The sequence below is a fragment of the Anopheles cruzii genome, chromosome 2 (assembly GCF_943734635.1).
Source record: "Anopheles cruzii chromosome 2, idAnoCruzAS_RS32_06, whole genome shotgun sequence".
Taxonomy (NCBI): Eukaryota; Metazoa; Arthropoda; class Insecta; order Diptera; family Culicidae; genus Anopheles; species Anopheles cruzii.
Genome location: NC_069144.1, coordinates 48,310,295 through 48,329,001, shown reverse-complemented (window position 1 = coordinate 48,329,001; position 18,707 = coordinate 48,310,295). Strand labels below are relative to the sequence as shown.

The 18,707-nt window shown below is 53.8% G+C and overlaps 1 protein-coding gene across 1 annotated transcript; it reads left to right on the top strand.

Annotated features, from left to right (window-relative positions):
• The first annotated feature begins 8,328 nt into the window (after positions 1-8,328).
• Positions 8,329-18,424, top strand: LOC128278375 (uncharacterized). Its single transcript, XM_053017099.1, has 8 exons — positions 8,329-9,731; positions 14,699-14,879; positions 16,321-16,450; positions 16,676-16,816; positions 16,930-16,999; positions 17,099-17,256; positions 17,322-17,523; positions 17,796-18,424. The coding sequence occupies exons 1-8, from the start codon at positions 8,329-8,331 to the stop codon at positions 17,989-17,991; spliced, it is 2,481 nt and encodes an 826-aa protein (XP_052873059.1). The 3' UTR covers positions 17,992-18,424.
• Positions 18,425-18,707: the final 283 nt, after the last annotated feature.

Genomic DNA, 18,707 nt, shown 5'->3' with positions numbered 1-18,707 from the left:
AAAGCTTCGAAACGCTGGGCGAACATCCATGTCAGGGGGTTTTTTTTTTGGCACTTTGGCAACCGGGATGACAATGGTTTCTCCAACAACCCCTCGCGACATCAATCACCGGAACGGAACTAATTATGACCCGTGCGGTCGTGTCTCCGTTAGGCGGTGTCAGGCAGCTGATCATGTAATCCATCTGCGCGTTATCTGTCACTATCACCAACGGGGGAGCGCTTGGAGACTCCACACGACAACTCCACAACGGGTACAATCGTTATGGGGACGCCCAATTCCCAACAAGTGATCCGACGCTCGAACGTGATTACGTGATCGGCGATCGGTCACATGACTCCCAGAGTCGAGAGTCATCGTTCGGAACCGCGCGTGGATTCGCGTGAACCTGCAACGGCCGGCAGAATATCCAGCTGCGGGATGCTGCGTGCTCCAGCTAGCAATATTTACATTCCACACGGAGCTACACGGAGCCACCGGCTGGGCCGGGGCGTGGCGGGGCCATGTTTACTCAGCAGTCGGAATGATGCTGCGCCATCGAAAGCATGTTTTCTCCAAACACAAGCGAGCGAGTGAATGCGAGGTATCCGTCCCCCTTTGGCGGCGACTGAGCGAAGGTCATCGACAACGGCGGCGGATGGCGGGTGCAAAGTGCGCGCTTCCGTGACACATCGTGGCTCGTGTTCGCATAATGACGATGATGTCATCCCGGGAGAGATCGCCTCAGATCGCATTTCGATACTGTGCTCGGCGTGTGCTCGATCGCTCCCCGGGAACCGTCCATTATGGTGTCATCCAGTGATTGCTGTGAGCTGCAATCTTCGCCACGAGAATCAGCTCGAGTCCCGTCCATGATCGGATCAATTAGGCGGCACTCCAAAAACAGGGTGGTAGATCGTCGTCGTGATCTTCTCGAGGTAAACTACCCAACACCGGAATGATCCAAGCGAACTTTTCGTTCTCTCACTCAGCACACTTCACCACGACCGAACGAACGACGTTGACACCTGAGGGAGAGCACACACAGACACGTTCCGTGGGGCCGCCGACGGACGAAAGGTGGCGCCAGGCACATTTGTTTTGATTGCGATTAACGAGAACGGAACGAGTTTTTCACCTTTGGCGCCGCACGGGGTTTTCAGGTGGTTTCAGGTGGTCCCACCTGTGGCCCGTGTGTGTCACGACCTCACCACTACGCGCGTACGCTACCGAGTGTGTCACGGGTTCGGCCTCGGTACTAGGGTGGGGGGAGGCACTTGTAGTACACAGGTAGCAGCAGCAGATTGGGCCTCGGTCACGATAAAGGCGGTGCGATCGCGCTCAGCGCCGGTGAACGACTAAACGGTGCGCACGATCGTTCACCGCGGGTCCGCCGTGACAAGCGTCGGGGTGGTGATGGGGTGATGGGGTGTAGGGTGTTTGCGCGAACACTTCGCAGTTGCAGCTGTGGGGTCGGCGAAGTGGCGCGAAGAAGATCTACCTAATGGAGTTGAGCGAGAGCGAGGCGATCGCGGATTATTACCGAGTCGCCGCTAATCGGTTCTTCGCAGAGGGAGTTTTAAGACAAAAAGCATCGTGCACAAATGAAATCAGAGAAAAAATGGCCCAATGACTACCAATTATTTGAAACGAACGATCCCGTCCGGTGTGGAGTAGAACGCACCCTTGCTGCGCGGTATGACGTCACGCTCACCGAACTCCTCAGCCAACCGGACCCCAAATGCGAAACCACCTTAAAGTTAATGTTAGCGTCAATTTGCGTGTGCATTACGCGATGATGGCCACCTAAACGCTGACGAAATGCACACCATGAGAGAGGCCGTGTCTTGCGTGAGAATTTTGGGAACATCTTCCCCCTGCTCCAGCAAGTCGTTGTACTTGTCGCAGCACACGGGCCATAAACGTTGTCAGTCAGTGGGTCAGAGGCTGACCTCCACCCGGGTGATGGAAGGTTCGCCTTCAGCAAGTTCGGCGGCGCGCTACGCTACATTGAGAGAGCCGTCCGGTGTACGTGTTAAATCACTCCGACTGCCTGGCCGTGTATCTGCATGCAACTCGCGTGTTCGTTGGCAAGATTCACCGTCGACGTCGTAAAGGAGGAACACTGGTTTTGCTGGTCTGCGACACCCTGTGCACATGCAAAACGACCCTCTCGTGCGCGTTCAGGGTCAATCAATGGGCCATCTACCACCCTCCTGCGGCATCGTTTCGATTTGATATAAATATGCTTTATGTGGCGGACGATCAAAAACGGAGCGCCGGAGGTCATGGCAATGCGCGGCACTGGCGGCGGCTGCTGCTGGCGAACCGATTGGGGAACTAACATACGGCCGGATCCACGGTTGTTCTCAATCGTAGTGAAACCCAAACGGAGTTTGAGTTTATCGCCAACTAATGAGTATTGGAAGCTAAGTAAAAGAAGGGCCGCCGGCCATCAATCTCAGTCTAAAAACACGTTGTTAATGCTGCTTAATTATGCTGTTATGGTATGTGGTATTGTGACTTGGGATTTTTTAAATTTAAGTTGAAATAAAATGGAGTATAAAGTGTGGCATTAATAAAATATTTACTTTGCCGTCTAACGTGACTATAACCATTGGAGCTCTTTTATCAATGCCTTTCGTTTTTCTTTATAATTGCTACAAATAATATGATTTAATCAGCATGAACAATGATCGATTCGGTAGCCAAGGCCATCGAAGCAGGCGTTGATTCTTCATTGCGCTATCGATCCTTTTCGATAAATCTAATAATCACTCTACTAGAACACTTAAAAACCCTTTTAGTTGTTTGGTTTTAATTTGAAAATCATCTTTATCGAGGGACAGTTTGCCGGGAAAACTAGGAAAAAACATTACGGAAAATTGTTCCGCATTTCTGTGCAACCGATTAGCAATTTTTCATTAAGCAAAAACTAATCAGCACCGCACCGAACCACAAAAAAACAGCGGAACGTAAAATGGCCTAGCGACGATCCACGGAGCATGAAAATTGGAAATGGGTGCGCGTCACCGGCCTGGGGATGACGTGAGACGCCATCGCGGACAACGGATGTGCCTCTCTCGCTCTCCATCGCTCTGGCTCTCCCTCTCTCTCGCACGCTGCGTAGAGAGACCGACAAATTTTCGTTTCGTATAAACGCTGGCACGCTTTTCCATTTTCCCGCATTTTCCGTCCGACCATCGGCGCGAGCGGAACACCGGGCGCCGACCGATCGTGTGGGACGAACCTTCCAGTATTTATCCCCCGTGTGTGTCTGTGTGTGTGCACGGCGTGAAAAGCGTTCATCGAAACGGCGGAACTGTTTGTTTTGCTCTTCTAAATTCACTCCCTTCGTTAGTGGTCAGTGTTGGGGTGTCGTCGCGGGTCACGGCGCCAGAGCGAGAGAACCGGATCCGGTTCCCAAAACAAAACAACAACAAAACAAGCGCGGCGCGTTTCTTGCTGCATCCCGTGGCGACCGTGCCGGGGCGGCGAGGTGTCAATGTTTGCCGCGTCGCTCGTCTAAAGTCAGGCGCTGCTTTGGCGCGCTTTTGACACCCGTCAGTGTCGAACGAACTGGAGTGTGGCCGCGGGGTGGTGGTGGTGCAGGTTGACGAGTGAAATCGGAACACATTTTCACAAAGGGGAAGGATGGACCGGCTGACGGAAGGTGGATGAACCGAATTTTGCGCGTCGGTTTTCGGGGGCATCCTGGTGCCGCAACTTCCGAGCGGGGTTCGCCTGTGGGCGAATTTTCCCGGACCGGCAACCGGGTTTCTGGAGTGGCCCAACGGGTTGGTTCGGTTTGTGTCAGTTCCCAGTAATGGTGGCCGGTGGAATTGTGAAGTGGGTCGCCCGGAACTACCACCGATCGTGCCGGAGTGATTCGTAAACAACTGCGTCCAGTGATCCAGTGAGCACAACCGACCGACTCGAAGCTCCAGAGTCCAGAAGCGACAGCAGCAGAAGGTAATGCCGCCGCCGATCTCTGTTTACTGGCAGCTGATTGATTTCTCCGGACCGGAACAGATGGGCTCCGGGGCCCCAAAATAGAGCGCACGCCCATCAACGCCCCCCTACTAACTGAATTCCTGCGATCGTGCGATGCGGTCGTGACCTAATGGCAATCCCACGGCCACACGGCCAGGATGGGCAGGATGGGCCGGAACTTACTGCGCTACCGCCGGTGCCGGTGTGCGCTAAAATATGTACTACTTAGTGTCAAGGTTATTATTAGACGCCGCCCAACCACAACCTTCGGGGTGTGGAGAGTGCCGAGTCGGGCCCAAAAATAAACCGTTCCACCGACCGACCGGGTGTCCTTCCGTGCTGCCTGCCTGCCTGCCTGCGAAAGGTTAATGCATAGCTCATTAGGCCCGAGGCCCGAGTCAAGCCGGCCATCCGTCCACTGGATAAGGATCCGGTCCGGTGCGCGACACCAAAAGGGCGACCCAGGAATAGCCGACGCCACACGCTCCTCCTGGGGGAAGCAGAAAACAGGTTGTAATAATCGTCAAATGCTAGTGGCCACCCACCCCAAACTAGTCGGGCAATAAATAGACCACAACCCCGCCGCGCAATTCCGACCAGACTCCGGGCCAGCATATTTTATCGTTCAGCGGACGGCACGGGAGTTCATGCGTTTGTGGCATGAACAGCGATACGGCGATCGAAGGGGTATTGGAAAACAGATTTCGAACGAAAATAGATCAATTTTCCACCCCAACACGGGAATGCGTGTATGAGATGCATTAGCGCATACTCGCACCATCGGCGCCTGGGTCTTCGGGAGCTCCGATCCGCCAACAAAACAAGGGGCGTTATCATTCTTTCAAGCTTGGTGAACAGTAGGCCATTTCTCTGTCTTGTTCTAGCAATTAGACTGGCTCTGGCCTCGGGCATCGACGTTGACAAATGCGAATTTTAGTGCGCCGATCATATTCCGTTTTGTGGTGCGTCACCTGCGCCCAAATGGCTCCGACCAATTTGTAGTCCTTAACAAACACACACACACACACACCGCTTATGGCCACCCCACCCCGGGCACGGAAATAGACTCTAGAACCGACCCAGCATACCGATGGCGACGCGGCGCTTATAAATACGAAATGGGCCGTGGAAAACATCTTCGGGAAACACAGAATCTGCACCACGTGACGGCCTGGTGCATTGTTTGGATTTGAGTTTGGCCACGGCACTTTCGAGGTCAGCCAGCCCGAACCGAGTGAGAAAGTGAACCGAGCGAAGGGTTTCCGAAAGGATTCGCGGGCAATAAATCAGGCCACACGTGACCCAGACACGGCGACCCGTCCGCGGGTCGGGCCGCCCCAAACATGTGCAAGCATGCGAACCGTGCCAGGGAAAATTGCAGGGAAATTGTGGGCCTGGAAAAGGAATTATCGTTGCCGGAAGACGGAGCGAAAATAAAACAACAGCGACCAGCAAAAAGGGCACCACGTGCTGGTCCTGCCTGCCGTGTGTGACCTGCTTTGAGAGCGATTCCGGAGCCACCCGGAAGATGGTTCACCGTCGGCGGGTGATGGCTTGGAACGGTCCCCTTCTTCGGCGGGTCATTCCACTTGGAGGGGAGGGCGGCACACGACACACGGTGGCCTCCTTTGCGTTTACAGCCACGGGAAACCATCGGTGGCCAATCCGAACCGAACCGAAAACCATTACCTAGCCCAACGTATGAACCGAGCACGCGATCTTGGGCTAGGACGCGCTACGCTCGGCTACGGACCATAAATTACGCCGATATTAATTTCTCTGTCAACGACGGCACGCTGTGTGTACCGTCTTCGCGAAGCCATAGACCAAGGCTCAGGTTAAGGCACAGCGAAAATTGGCCGTTTTGTTAGGACACCCAGCGTGCTCCGAGCTCCCCGGGGTGAGCATTTAACAACTCCACCATCGTTCACGCCAACGAAAAAAAAGGGGTTCGCGTGGCACAAATGGCGCGAAGCTAGGGTTGCAGCGTGTCATAGCAGGGAATTGCCACGAAAACGATACCGGCGCGGCACCTAATGAAGCCACTTTTCACGAACATAGCCAGCCAATCGATTGCCGAGTATCCTTCACGGGGGGAGCTCGGTGTAAATCGGTGGTGCTCAAGTAACGCCCCGAGCACGGAAAGGACCTCCGCCTGGAGCGAGCAGCCCTGGTGCAGAACTAATGCGAACAAAGTGTTCAGAATTCGATTACAATCTGCCCGGGTCACGCTCGTGTGCGGTACCTTCAAAGTGGTGCAGTTTTATTCACGTTTTCACCTTGAACACCGCGAAGCCCGCTGGTGGCGCCTTGCTTTGCCGCTACTTTCTCACTAACCGGTTCTTTTGATCGATTGATTGGCACTACCCCCGCCTTTCGTTCGGGGAAGCCCGCCAACATGGAAGAAACCCGGGAACGGTCGAAACATTAATTGAAATGGCGAATCTAATGAAAATAATTGCAAACGGAAAATTAACCGTTTTGCAACATTTTTGTATGACGCAAAATGACGACGGCGTAGTGCTAGGTTGTCTTGGGACTTGAGTGTAACTTGGTCTTGTTTTAAATAGGCAAATTAGGACGTGGTACTAGTCAATACACCAATTCACTTCAAATTCGTTCAAAGTTTCGAGTTCGAGTTCAAGAATTAGTTCAATTGTGGCGGCCATTTCTACTACGTCGGCGACTTCTACGTAACAAGCGTACAAATATTCCTACACGTTTGGTAATTTAATATTATCAAAGCACTTTATTGTCGACGATTTCTTTCTTAAAGTGCTTCAGTTATAAAAAGAATAGTAGAATGATATTTAGACTCACAATATTTACATTTACTTGAACATTCACAAATCGGGAGTGGAAATTACTTAACCGATGGCACCAAAATCGGTTTCCGCATTTTCATCAAATGGAGACGCATGGTCGCCGGTGCCCGTCGTTCATTTTCATCATCAACAATCGAACCATAGGCCGTGTGTGTGTTTTTGTGCTCGATTGTGCTCTACCGTGCACATGTGATGTTGCACAGTTCAGTCCACAGTTCAATGACTCCCGGAACCCGCAAAGAATACTGACGGCGTGGCGTGTTTGGCAATCGTTGCCACCGTGAGATTCGTGTCAGAAACGGCCACTAGAGCTCACGGTACTCACGCTCCGCTTATCACGTGATATCAACGTGGGTTGGGTTGCAATCAATAATCAACCCGACGCCACCGGAGCAAAAAGGGGAAGCAACCGAACCCGGGGTTGGGTGCGGCCACAACCCCCATGTCCGTGCGCAAAAGGAGCAAGAAATCGAGTCGAGAATTACGGCACACTTTCGGTACTTTTCCGGCCGCGCGTTGTTTCGCGCGTTGCGCCATTTGCGGGAGTGTGCCCGGATCAATCTTTAGCAAACGATCACTCGAGATCGTACCCTGTGGATTCATGGCATGTCTAGGGCAACATGCCCGACCGCCAGTCGAATGCGTCATTCGGTTGCGTACGTCATTCGCGCGAATTCGCATCACCTGCGCGCCGATGCGCACTGATCAGCGGAACGGTGCGATGCTGGAATGCTTCCAAGATTGAGCTCCACTTGAGTATTCTCCATTTTTACCGTTCGCATCTATTTATGTGCCGGCTTTCGATTTGGATCGTAAATTTCCGGCAGATAACGGGAAAATATTTACCAAAAAGCGTCGAATTTTGTAGAGGAGCCTTCAGACACAGAGGAAAGGAGTGCAATCTTATGCAAATAAATAAGTGTTTCATTTTTAACCATGCTGCCCTAACGGTAATAAAACACATTCCCTCCGTGCGCGTGCAATAACATTCATTTCGGGGGTTTTATTCTTCCTCCTTAACGCAATTTATGAAAGCATAACAACATTCTGCCCCGTAACTGCTGCCACACGATGCAGCTTTTTATTTCGTGAATAAATACCAACTAAACACGGCAGCGCAGCGTAGCACGGTGATCTTTCCAGACCTTCCTTTTTGGGGGGACGGCAGATTATTTGCGTCTGGTCGACGCACAGACTTCAACGATCTTGTAACATAAATTGTTGCCGTTGAAAACCAACAGCTGGCCGGTTGGTTCTACCCGACGAAACGCACACGTGGCAGGTCACCCTTCAATCATCATTTTTTTTTGGGTTCCATTGCGCAGCGCACACTGAACTCACATGGTTTTGGATTTACGGTCCGCGAAGCACAATTGTGAGGGATTAAACAAACCGCGCAACGCGTAAACACCGTGCGTCCTGGCCGGGGGAGACACGATTTCGGCACGACGAGCGTGCATTAGACTAGTTAACTGTTGAGCCACAGCTTGATACGGATTTCTTTTGGACTCTTTCAAGACATTACGGCACGATGGACGGATCGCCACCGAAGGCCAACCGAAAGGTGCGTTTCTCGCTACCGGAACCAGCCGTCCCGGCCGTACCATCCGTTCCGACGACGGCGGCGGCCCAGAAGCAACGGATGGCTCACGGTACGGTGCAGTACGTGAACGGGACACTCATCAGTCAGCCAGCGTCCGGTTCCGGGGCGCAGTCGCAGCGGTTTGCGCCCGCGGGCACCACCACCAATCACCACCACCATCAGACACTGCAGGTGACGGCCACCGCAACAACCGTTCCATCCGTCAGCTCCGTGCTCCGACCGAAGGAGCTGAACAACAAAATCGTGCTCCACCTGCGACCGTCCGTCAGCTCGCTGGATGGCAGTGGTAGCGGCAGCGGTGGTGAACTGTCCCCGAAAGGCTCCATCGACGGTGCAGCGGCGGCGGGGAAGTCGACGAAACCGAAACCCCTCCCAACGAAGGCCGGTCTTGGTGGGTCCGGTGGGAACTCATCCCGATCACTCCGGGGTCTGCCGCAAATCAACCAAAAGTACCCGAGTTCGGAGGACGTCAACAACAATCTGGGTCCACAGTCGATCGGTGTGCGACAGAGGCCGGTACCGGACGAGCTGGGGGGTTGGAACCATCCGACCAAAAAGCCGACCCTGCTCCTGCGAACCATCACGAGTGGCAGCGGTGGCACAACGGTGCAGCAACCATCGGGCGCGGGAAAACCTTTTCCACCACGAAACCGAGCCAAATCGGTCGGTAAACTTTCGGTCGGCCACTCGATCGGTCCGGTTCGGGCCCACAAAACGTTGATCTCGTCCCACCTGCAACCCCTGGAGGGTGGTGGTGGAAGCGGGGCGGTCGTAATACGGGTGCAGGATAATGGTCTCGGAAAGTCCGGACCCGGCGTGGACGACGGGCTCAGCGTGGGCAGCATAATTCGCCCGGGGAACGGAACGCAGCACCAGCCTATGGGGCGGCCGGTGTGCGACCGGAAGCCCGGCACCACCAGCGGAAACTTCCTGGCCGTGCCCGAGTATAGCGATCGGTACGAGGGCATGGAAACGGTCGTATCCGCGACGGCGCTCCACGATGAGGAAGACGAGGACGAGTACGAGGACAGCAGCGAGCAGGACGAATCGGCCGCGAAACGCAGCACGACGGACAAGGACGACCCGAGCGCCACCGGCGGTGCCAGTACTGGATCGGCCGGTATAAACGGCGACGACACGAGCTTCCGGTGTAGCCGAGACACAAAGCTCGGGCGGGATAAAAACTCGGCGCAGTTCTGGGACTTTGTCGAGCGGTGGCGCACCAATCGGGCGCTGAAAAAGCTTGAAAATTCAAACCACGAGCAGCCGACGAGCGCGAGCTCGCTCGCATCAGTTTCCATCGGGACCTCGCACAAGGCGGACGCAAAAAGGTTAGTCAGTTTGCTTACGCGGCGCGGTTCAGTGTTACGGTTTTCGGCGTGCGGCAATTTACGAGCCGGAAGTGAAGTTGTAGTTTCGGTGCGGTTTGATTCCCGGGCAGTCCCCAAACGTCATTGCGTCGTTTTAATTCGGCGATTGAGTTCTATTTCCCCCCATCCCCACCGGCGGGTTGGAGTTTGCAGTCAATAAAGGTCAGTTTGCTTTCGTTTTTCACTCGCCAAGCAGCGAACGGGGGTCACTTGCTACCGAATTTTAAACTCGCGCGCGGCCCACGGGCAAAAAAATGGGCGAAAAACACACCTCAAAAATTCAGTGAGCTATATTTATAACCAACTGGATACAAGCCACTGCATCGTCGCCGTCGTCGTCGCTGAGGTTTGTTTTACGATTTTTCACCGTTCGATAATACGCGGCAGCGAACTGCGGCAGCGTCACCGATTTTCACCGATTCGATCAGCTGAATCGAGAGTTGTTTTCCAAAAGTTGCTGCCCAGCTCTGTTGACTCAGACCAACAGCGCAACAACGAGGGCCATCTGTTTTATTCCACCGGAGGCCTTCTTCAGCTTCAGGGGAGTTCTGGGAAACTCGAAATCGGACGGTGATCGGGAACGATCTCGGCGGTCGCAACGCAAAAAGGTGGAATCATTGCCGCGAAAGGATTCGTTACGCAAAAGGATCGGGGTCGGGCCGATATTTTAATCTACAGCCAGATAGAGGGCGGTTAAAAAGTATTATTATTGGACACCGGTAATCGAATTCGCGCTCGTTTGATTGAGAGGCCGATTTCGATTTCGTGATCATGTCAGAGGTGTGATGTTTCATAATCGTTTCGATAGCGCCGAACAAAAAATCGCCCCTCGATTAAATAGGACGCGTGCAAATCGTGCAGGAAGACAGAGTGTTCGGGTTTGTTTCGAAACATTTTCGTGCAAACGCCGTCTCGGTTCGCGCCTCTGTCGAAACTCACGCCGTTTGCGTTCGCGTGCTAATTGGGCGATAGTGTGGCGATCCGGCGGCGGTGGCCGCGGCGCCTCCCATTTGCCACGTTGCTCACGTTTTCACATTAATCGATCCGCGAACGGGTCGGGTTCAGAACCCGGCCCCGAATTACCAGTTCCAATTCCGGTTCCGGTGCCATTTACGCTGCCTCCCGTTCCCATTTTCCGATCGGGTCACGCTAACCGGATAGCAAAAAAGAGTAATTTGGAAGTGCCCCGATGATGAGCCGGAGAATAAATAAACACGCCACCACCGCCGCCGCCGGACATTACAAGATTACCGCCTGATCGTTCTCCGAAACGGATGTCGAGCGGCCATCGCTTTCCGGCCCGACTACCCGGCACGATCTGGGCCAGACTGTTTGGCGGTGTGACATTAAAAGTCCGAACTCATCGACTCACGTTCGAACGCGCTGCACGGTTCGTTTGCCGCGAGCCGGGCGTGAAAACTGTCATCGATGGCGGGAGTGCGAAAAGAAAAGCCGGGAAAATCACAACCCCCGGAACGTGAGGATTGCAACTCGCGCTCCGAACCGATGACAGCAATACACAACAATTAATGTAAATCAAACATCGCACTCAGTCGGGCCGGAAATGATGAGATTAAGCGATGGCCAAGCGAAAGCCGCCATCGTTTCGTGTGCGGGTTTCAAACCGGCAGCGCTCGGCCGCGGATGACGCAACCAGACACGCCGGTTAATCTTGGCTAAATGTCACCCCGTCTAGAACGCTCGCCGGTGCATTGATCTTGATCGACAGTTGGCAGGGCCGCGCCGGGTTGGGCTACGGCGGGGATAATTACTGCGCATGGGAAAGCTGGCGCTGGCCGGTAATTGGCGGCTCGATTTGCGTGAGCCCGCGCCAAGCGAACGCGCACGTGCTCGGTCCAGGCTTTGGGAAATATTTCACTCTCAATTGCGGCTCACCCAAACCCAAACCTCCGTCCCTGGGCGCATAATGGTCCGGGTTGTGGCACGCATTTTCGCACATCGTTTGCTAGTTGCGGCTGCCAGTGAGGAGTGTATTTATTTTTACTCTCGGTACCAACTCGAAACACCTGGGTTCCGGCGGGAGCCGTTCCTTTCCGGGGCGCCGGGGGTTTGTTTGATTTAGTTGTGGCGCGTTGTGGCGCTGTGGGAAAATAAACAAACCACATTTTACGATGTCGATGATCGAAAGCCGTACTATCGGAGCTTCTGGCGTAGGGCACCAGTACATTACGCTGGCTAATTGGTTCAACTGCCGCTGCGCCCTCGATCCGGTCGACCCGGGCCCGGCCACTGTGTCTGATTGCATCAATTGGCGAGCGAGAAATGTCACTTCCGATTCTGGGCCAAACCCCGGGGCCGAAGTTCTTCTCATCTGCAATCAGCCTCCTCCCCCACCCCCTGGTTTAAGTGCCATTCAATTAAATCCCAGAGTGGCCAGACAGAGGTCGAGCCGGTTCCGGGTACTTTCAGTCCAGGGAGAGGATTAGCATCGATCATCGGCGATCGACGGCGGCGTGTACGTCACGCACCCGGAGCGGCCAAAGCAGCACTTGGGTGGGCCCATTTACCATCTCTAATCGCCGATCGCCGCGGAAGGATCATTTTTTTTGGCATTTGTTTTTACACATTATCCTCGTCCAGTGGTTAAAAAAACGGAATGACTGAATGGGCGGAAAGATCCACCCAGACTTCGGGTACCGGAGAGTTTATAGAATAAATATTTATTCAGCGGAGAGACGAATGTATCGGACACGACGCCGCCACCGCCACGCAGATGCCGTGCCTGGTACGCCACGTTTGCTGACGTGCGCCGATTTTCGTGCACCGGTCCGCGCTAGGCTGAGATGATGAAAAATGATGCGATTTGCCGACGTGCGAATTTACTTTCGGACACGGCTTTCGGTTTGAACCGGCCAGCGTCCGCGTCTGGCCGGAAAAATGAGGAATGTTGCCGGTGTGCTCGCCGATGTTTACCCAGTGACCCGGTGACTTGCGAGCTGTTTAACCGTGGACGACCGTGGATTGAATCTAACAAGACAAATAGGAAGACTAGAGGCTACAGAGGCTGATAACTCCATCTCCGGTGACCGCGTGCCGTATCAGCAAAGTTATCACCGAACCGGGGCCACTTTCACCACTCGCCGCGGTCTCGGTCAATCGGAAGAACTAGAACTCCGTGCGAACAAGCACGTAAACATAACCTTCCCGTGGGCCCGCGATACGGCCATGGGGTGTTGCACAATTTGTGTCGAAAAATAGGCGGAAAACGCAAAACGGCCCCCGGGTTTGATTAAACCACAATCGGGCGTCTCGGCTCGGCGACGTTCACGTCACTCGCACAAGGCGCTTATTTACGTTTCATTACGATTCAGTTTAATGTATTTCGCGTACGTTGTTTTGCGCGGCGCGGCCTCAAGGTTTTGCGCGATTTGAGTAAAAATTGTGAAAAACAATCGGCCGGCCGTGCGCATGCTTAATCGGCATCGACCGGCAAGAAAGCAGACCCAGCAGCAAGATCGCCTTCCCGGATGGATGGGAAATCATGTGTTGGGCCATATCAAGCAACACTTGAGCACCGGCAGTTCGAGTGCGATCCGTTCCCCTGAGATTTCCCCAGAATCGGACGGACGTCAGACGCTCTACGAGTCGGCTGTTCGGGCCTACGCACCAATCAAAACCAAAATTTCGATCATCGACCAATCGGCCACCGCCTAATGGAAACCGCAACGCCATCACGGTACACAATCCGTGCAGAGATCGGGCGCAGTTGTTTAGGCCACCCAAACGTTGGGTTTTGGTGGGAGGTGTTAAGTGAAGCATTTGACATGATCAGAAACGGGCTGGTGAATAATCATCCAGAATACACCCAGATGCTCGCCAAGCGGATCCTGGCTGAACTGATCTGAGACTTGTGAGGGGGGTTTAAAAATAATTTCCGCTTCCTTTGAACTCCCGAACACGCGGGACACGGTGCGAACGCATACGCATCACGCAACCCCCGGAGGGGTGCTATTTTTTCCTTTATTCGCTTGACCCGAGGGCAACTTGACCAGCAGATGGCACAGTAAACAGCTTGGGGATGGTGGTCGAGTGGTAAATATCCTACTCCCCCCGGTAGACAGAGACAAGTGCTTCACGTGGAATTAACCCGCCGACTCACGAAACGTTGTCACTGGCGATCGATTGAAATTTTAATCATCAGCCCGGACCGGAGTCAAGGTGAATCATCGTGGATTCGTTTGTGCAAACCCACGGCACGTCTTCGGGGGGCTGCAATTTGGCCTTCCGGTCCCCGCATTAGTATGCACTCAGTACGCGACCATTGCCGGCCTCGCGTGTTCCCATTCGGAAGGGGTTTTTGTGAGTTTGGGCAGCTTAACCGGTTCGTTCCGAATCGTGTTAAACGCTGCCCGCCGTAATTCGAACGCATCCGCGGCACACAGCGGGGACTCGCGTGGCGTAAAATTGCGTTAGAGCTCTCACAGCACGGGTGTCTAGTTGTGCAGCTGTGATTGACCCCTCGGTGCGGGTGCTGGTGCTGGCGCTGCGATTGCAGCATCTTCCTCGGATGGGCGGCGCTCTATTTATATGCTCGTATGTTCGCAAAGGGCAAGAAACCGTCCGGCACCCGGCATGTGGGAAATGTTGCGCTACTTTACTACCCACCCAGCATGAACAGCATGGGCCAGCCGCCCGCCCCCCCCCGAGAGGGCTGGCTTTAATACGCGATTCCCTAGCGAGTCGGCGGACACGTCGTTGAACTCGGTCCCTCTCGTGCACACTTTCACTTCGGTCGACAACTCGGGTCGACATTAATTAGGGTAACGAACGCGGAACACGGTTCTTCACGTTCCTTCGGATGACGAAAGCCTGCTTGCATCACCGCAAAGAACGGTGACGTAGATCGGAGAGATCGTTCGCCGGTCCGTGATCGTTCATTTTCCATTCTGGCCGTTCTTTTTCCACAGCCCTACGCTTAGCTCGCGGATACGTGCCCTCAGGATGAGCCTGGAACAGGTGCCGACGGTGACGACGTTGCTGCGGGCGTCCCGAGACGCCAACGAGTTTCTGCTGAAGGAGGTATTCCGGGACATCCTGGAGAACGGTATCTCGAAGGAGAACCTCAACTCGACCGACCGTAGCGGACGGGTAAGTTGCCGGGTGCTTTAATGGTGGCAGTCTACTCGCCGAACACAGCAAACGGAACATTAAAGCGCCGAGTGCCAGTGACAGCCGTTCCGAAATTAATGAAGCCAGAAGATACAGAGTACCCAGGACCCATCGATGTGTGAACTTTATGATGGATTGCCTAATCGAACCGGCTGGTCGGCGCTGGCCTTTTAGATGAAAATAATTAGAGCGTGCCATTTACGAGATCGATTGTTGTGCCAATCTCGGTTCATCCTTCGGTAACCGGTAACCGGTACGGCCACCTTATCCCCAACGCCAGGTCCTGAAGAATCGGTCCCTCGGTCGCCAGGAAGTCGCCAGTTGCTGCGTCCGAGTACGGCGATGACGTGTGATGCAAGTGTGCGCCTTCTAGAAAGTCAATTAAACCGTTCAACGCTGGCCATTTGGCCAACCCGGCTGGTTTGATTTAAGCCCGACGGCGGCGTTCAGCCGGTGATTTAAACAGCACGCCCGAAAGCACCTCATGCGCAGCGCGAAATATTGTTCACCGTGCACCGGGAGTTACGGCTTCCCGGAAAACCTTCGGTGGTCACCTTCGGGGGAAAAATTTCCTTTGATAGGTGCGCGAAACAATGATATTTTCACGGTGAAGCGTGTTTTTCCGCTGCAAGATCAACCGATCGACCCGCGGGGTGCGTGTGTGTGTACGTTACACAACGTGGCGGGGGAAAAACGTCGAAAAGGACGGCAATAGAATAACAAAACGCCAGAAAATGCAGGACGACGCGCTCGGTCGCGGTTCGCCGCGGCCCACGACGCAATTTGTTTACACGCTTCCACGTCAGAGCCGCCGGATCCGGGGGATATGGTTCTGTTCTGTCGAAAGGACTGAAATGGCTCTGGCGGGTATGCTTTCTCTTTCCGACGCGCGTATCGATCGTTGTTTTCAAATGGCACACTCTCTCTATGTGGTATTTGGACCGTTGGACCAGGCAAAATGGCGGAATGCATTTGCTGCGCATTGAGTGGCAGATTTGCAGGCGGCTCGGGCTTGTCTGAAAAGTGTAAACAATAGAGAACCGAGCTGGTAAACCGTCGGCAAACCCGCTAATGCAGGCCACCTATTCGCGTTTCGCACGACGACAACGAACCTAGTAATGCGCGACCTCATCGCTTGACACGTGACATCCGGTTAAACTTCCTATTAATCGGTGTACTTCCGGCCGGTTTGCGTGTTTATCAGAAACATGCGTCCACTTTGAGCCGATGTTTTAAAGCCAATCAAACCCCAAGGTGGCGCAATCGTTGCCATCAACTAGCAATAAAACAACTCGGGCGCCAATAATAAATTCACGACGAGACGGCGCATCGGCGACTAGACGCGGCCGCGACGTCCGGAACGCGCGATGGATTTATAATTGCATACTCTTTGCTCTGCTCCGCCACTTCCGCTCCGCAGACGGCCATCTCCTACATCTGTTCGACCAATTTGACCAACTTTTTGGAGCTGTTCCTGCAACTGCCGGGTATCGATGTCAACAAACAAGATAACGAAGGCAACACGCCGCTTCACTTTGCGGCCCAAGCTGGTGAGTGCATACAAATTACACGGTGGCACGGTAGAGGCAGGAAGTGTCCGCGTGATTATGACCCTCACACTGGTCACCTGCCAGGACGGGGGGATGGTTTACATATTTCTCTACTTAAGAGCTCTGAGGCTGCTCCGCTCCGGACGAACCGCTGCGTTGCGAACAATCAAACACGCTTTCGGACGGACCCCGTGTAGCTTGCCCTAACTCCGGTTTCCCCCACAGGACTCTCGGACGTGGTGAACATGCTGATCACCAAGTGCCGCAGCCTGGTCATCGATCCGAAGAACAACCTCGGCTTTACGCCCCTGATGAAGGCGGCCCTGCAGGGTAGGACTCGATGCGCCAAGCTGCTCCTTTTCGCTGGTAAGTGTAACTCACCCGCCCGGCCGCGTTTTCGGTGTAGATGTTTTCCATTTACCTATTTCTTGCCATGCCGTCCTGTGTGTGTCTGTCTTTCGTGTTCCACCTTCGGACAGGGGCATCGCCAGTCGAAACCGATGCCGGACGAGGATTTAGGGCCGAACAGTGGGCACGCTTCTGTGGACGGTAAGGGTTTACCAGGGCTACCCGTGGCTCTCGAGCGGTGCGCAACTCTTCGAACTGACCGACCTGCCATCCTTTCGCGCCTCTTTCTCGATTTTCCAGTCATACTTGCGCCGAAACGATAGAACAGTGCGCCCGAGCCCGGCTGCTGGACAAGTCGACCCCCTGCGGTCGGTGGTCGCACGACATCAATCTGCCGGTGGACAAGAATGCACTGAAGGCACGCAGCTGCAGCATCACGCCCCAGTCAACCCAGAACGGTAAGACCTCCGGTGTTACGGGTGTTCCATTGGGACCCGCAGGCTTATATGGTTTTTTCCCGCAGGGTTCCGCTCCAAGTTCCGCAAAGTATTTCCGTTTAACTTTAACTCCTCGAAGGACAAACCGGCCAGCAAGGAGGGCGAGGAGAACTACACGAAGGATCTGGTCAACTACCTACGCTCTGCGACGCTCTGCGTCAGTGGTCCCGCCCTGTCCGCGAATCGGAAAATAATCCAGAGTCTGATCCGACCGTTGGAAGTGCCAAAGTAAGCCGAGGGCCAAGGTGGCAGATCGACTAACACCTTCCCCGTGTCCGCTTCTACTAACACTGCCTCCGAATCGGTTAACCATAGTGGGCTCGAAAGAAAGCCGGGGCGCCTTCCACCTGCATGCCACCGAAATTCGCTTGAAACATTTCTGCAAACCCCTTTCTAGTGCCGGAAGTTGGGCTTGGTTGGGCCGGCGAACGGTAGCGCCGAAACCGTGCCAATGTTTCATCTCGTTTGTTACCTTTTTCCCTCCTCTGCTTCAACCCCAGACTAGAGGTGACGTACGCAAACAATAATGCACTGATCAAAAAGTACGAAGCAGCGGCGGCCACTGGAGCCACCGAGAATGGAACGGCAAACGGGCGGCGCGATTCGGCAGACGGACCCAGCACCACCACCACCGACAGTCGTCACGGGACACCTCAAGCGTCACCGGTGCTGACCAGGGCCAAGGTCCGGAACTGAGTGCCAACCTGGGGAGGATATAGCCGCGCGGTTACCGCGGCCAGAACTGTTGTGCTAAAAGTCTACCATCCGCGAATCCGCACACGAAGTGTGTAGCGTGTGTGCGGTCATTTGCAAAACATTCTCCATAAACCATCGATCGACATTACTTCCACTAGCTACGGCTTCCCTAGTGACCGTGTTTCTTTCGTATACTGTGTCATCTAATACTCTTCTCGTAGCTCGGTTAAGGTTATAATTCTCTCAGATACAATAAAGCGTAATTTTAGGCATAATCGGTAAGAAGAGAGAGAACATCGGTACCAGTAAAGTGTACGCATGAATGTTAGACTGTAAAACTTAGTGGAACTCAGTGCATTATTATCGCATATCTGTGTATCCCTTGTAAATGTAACCCATAAAGGAACAATGCCATGCGAGCAAAGCAGTTTAATAAAGATTATTTTTAATACTCTACACTGGGCCACGGGAGTGTAATAAATGGTCTTCAAGCGAGGGGTAAGGTTCAAATCATGCTTCATCATCGTCCAAAGTGCGCCCCAAGGATGCGGAAAGGGAAATGGACCGAATCATATCGAATCATCAGCGTGCGCTTGAGTAAGTGGTATCGTTTTATGAATCAATTGAATCGTTTTATGATTCGGTGTCGTATTTCCATTTGCTTTGTTTGACTTCTTTTAGTTGCGTGTTCCTGCTCGAGACGACATTTCGATGGG

What these genes read in the sequence shown, in the direction of transcription:
- LOC128278375 (XM_053017099.1), top strand. Translation starts at nt 8,329, where the DNA reads ATGGACGGATCGCCACCGAAGGCCAACCGAAAGGTGCGTTTCTCGCTA. An exon ending in CAAGCTGCTCCTTTTCGCTG is followed by an intron (nt 16,817 to 16,929) that starts GTAAGTGTAACT and finishes ACCTTCGGACAG; the next exon opens with GGGCATCGCCAGTCGAAACC. An exon ending in TGGGCACGCTTCTGTGGACG is followed by an intron (nt 17,000 to 17,098) that starts GTAAGGGTTTAC and finishes TCGATTTTCCAG; the next exon opens with TCATACTTGCGCCGAAACGA.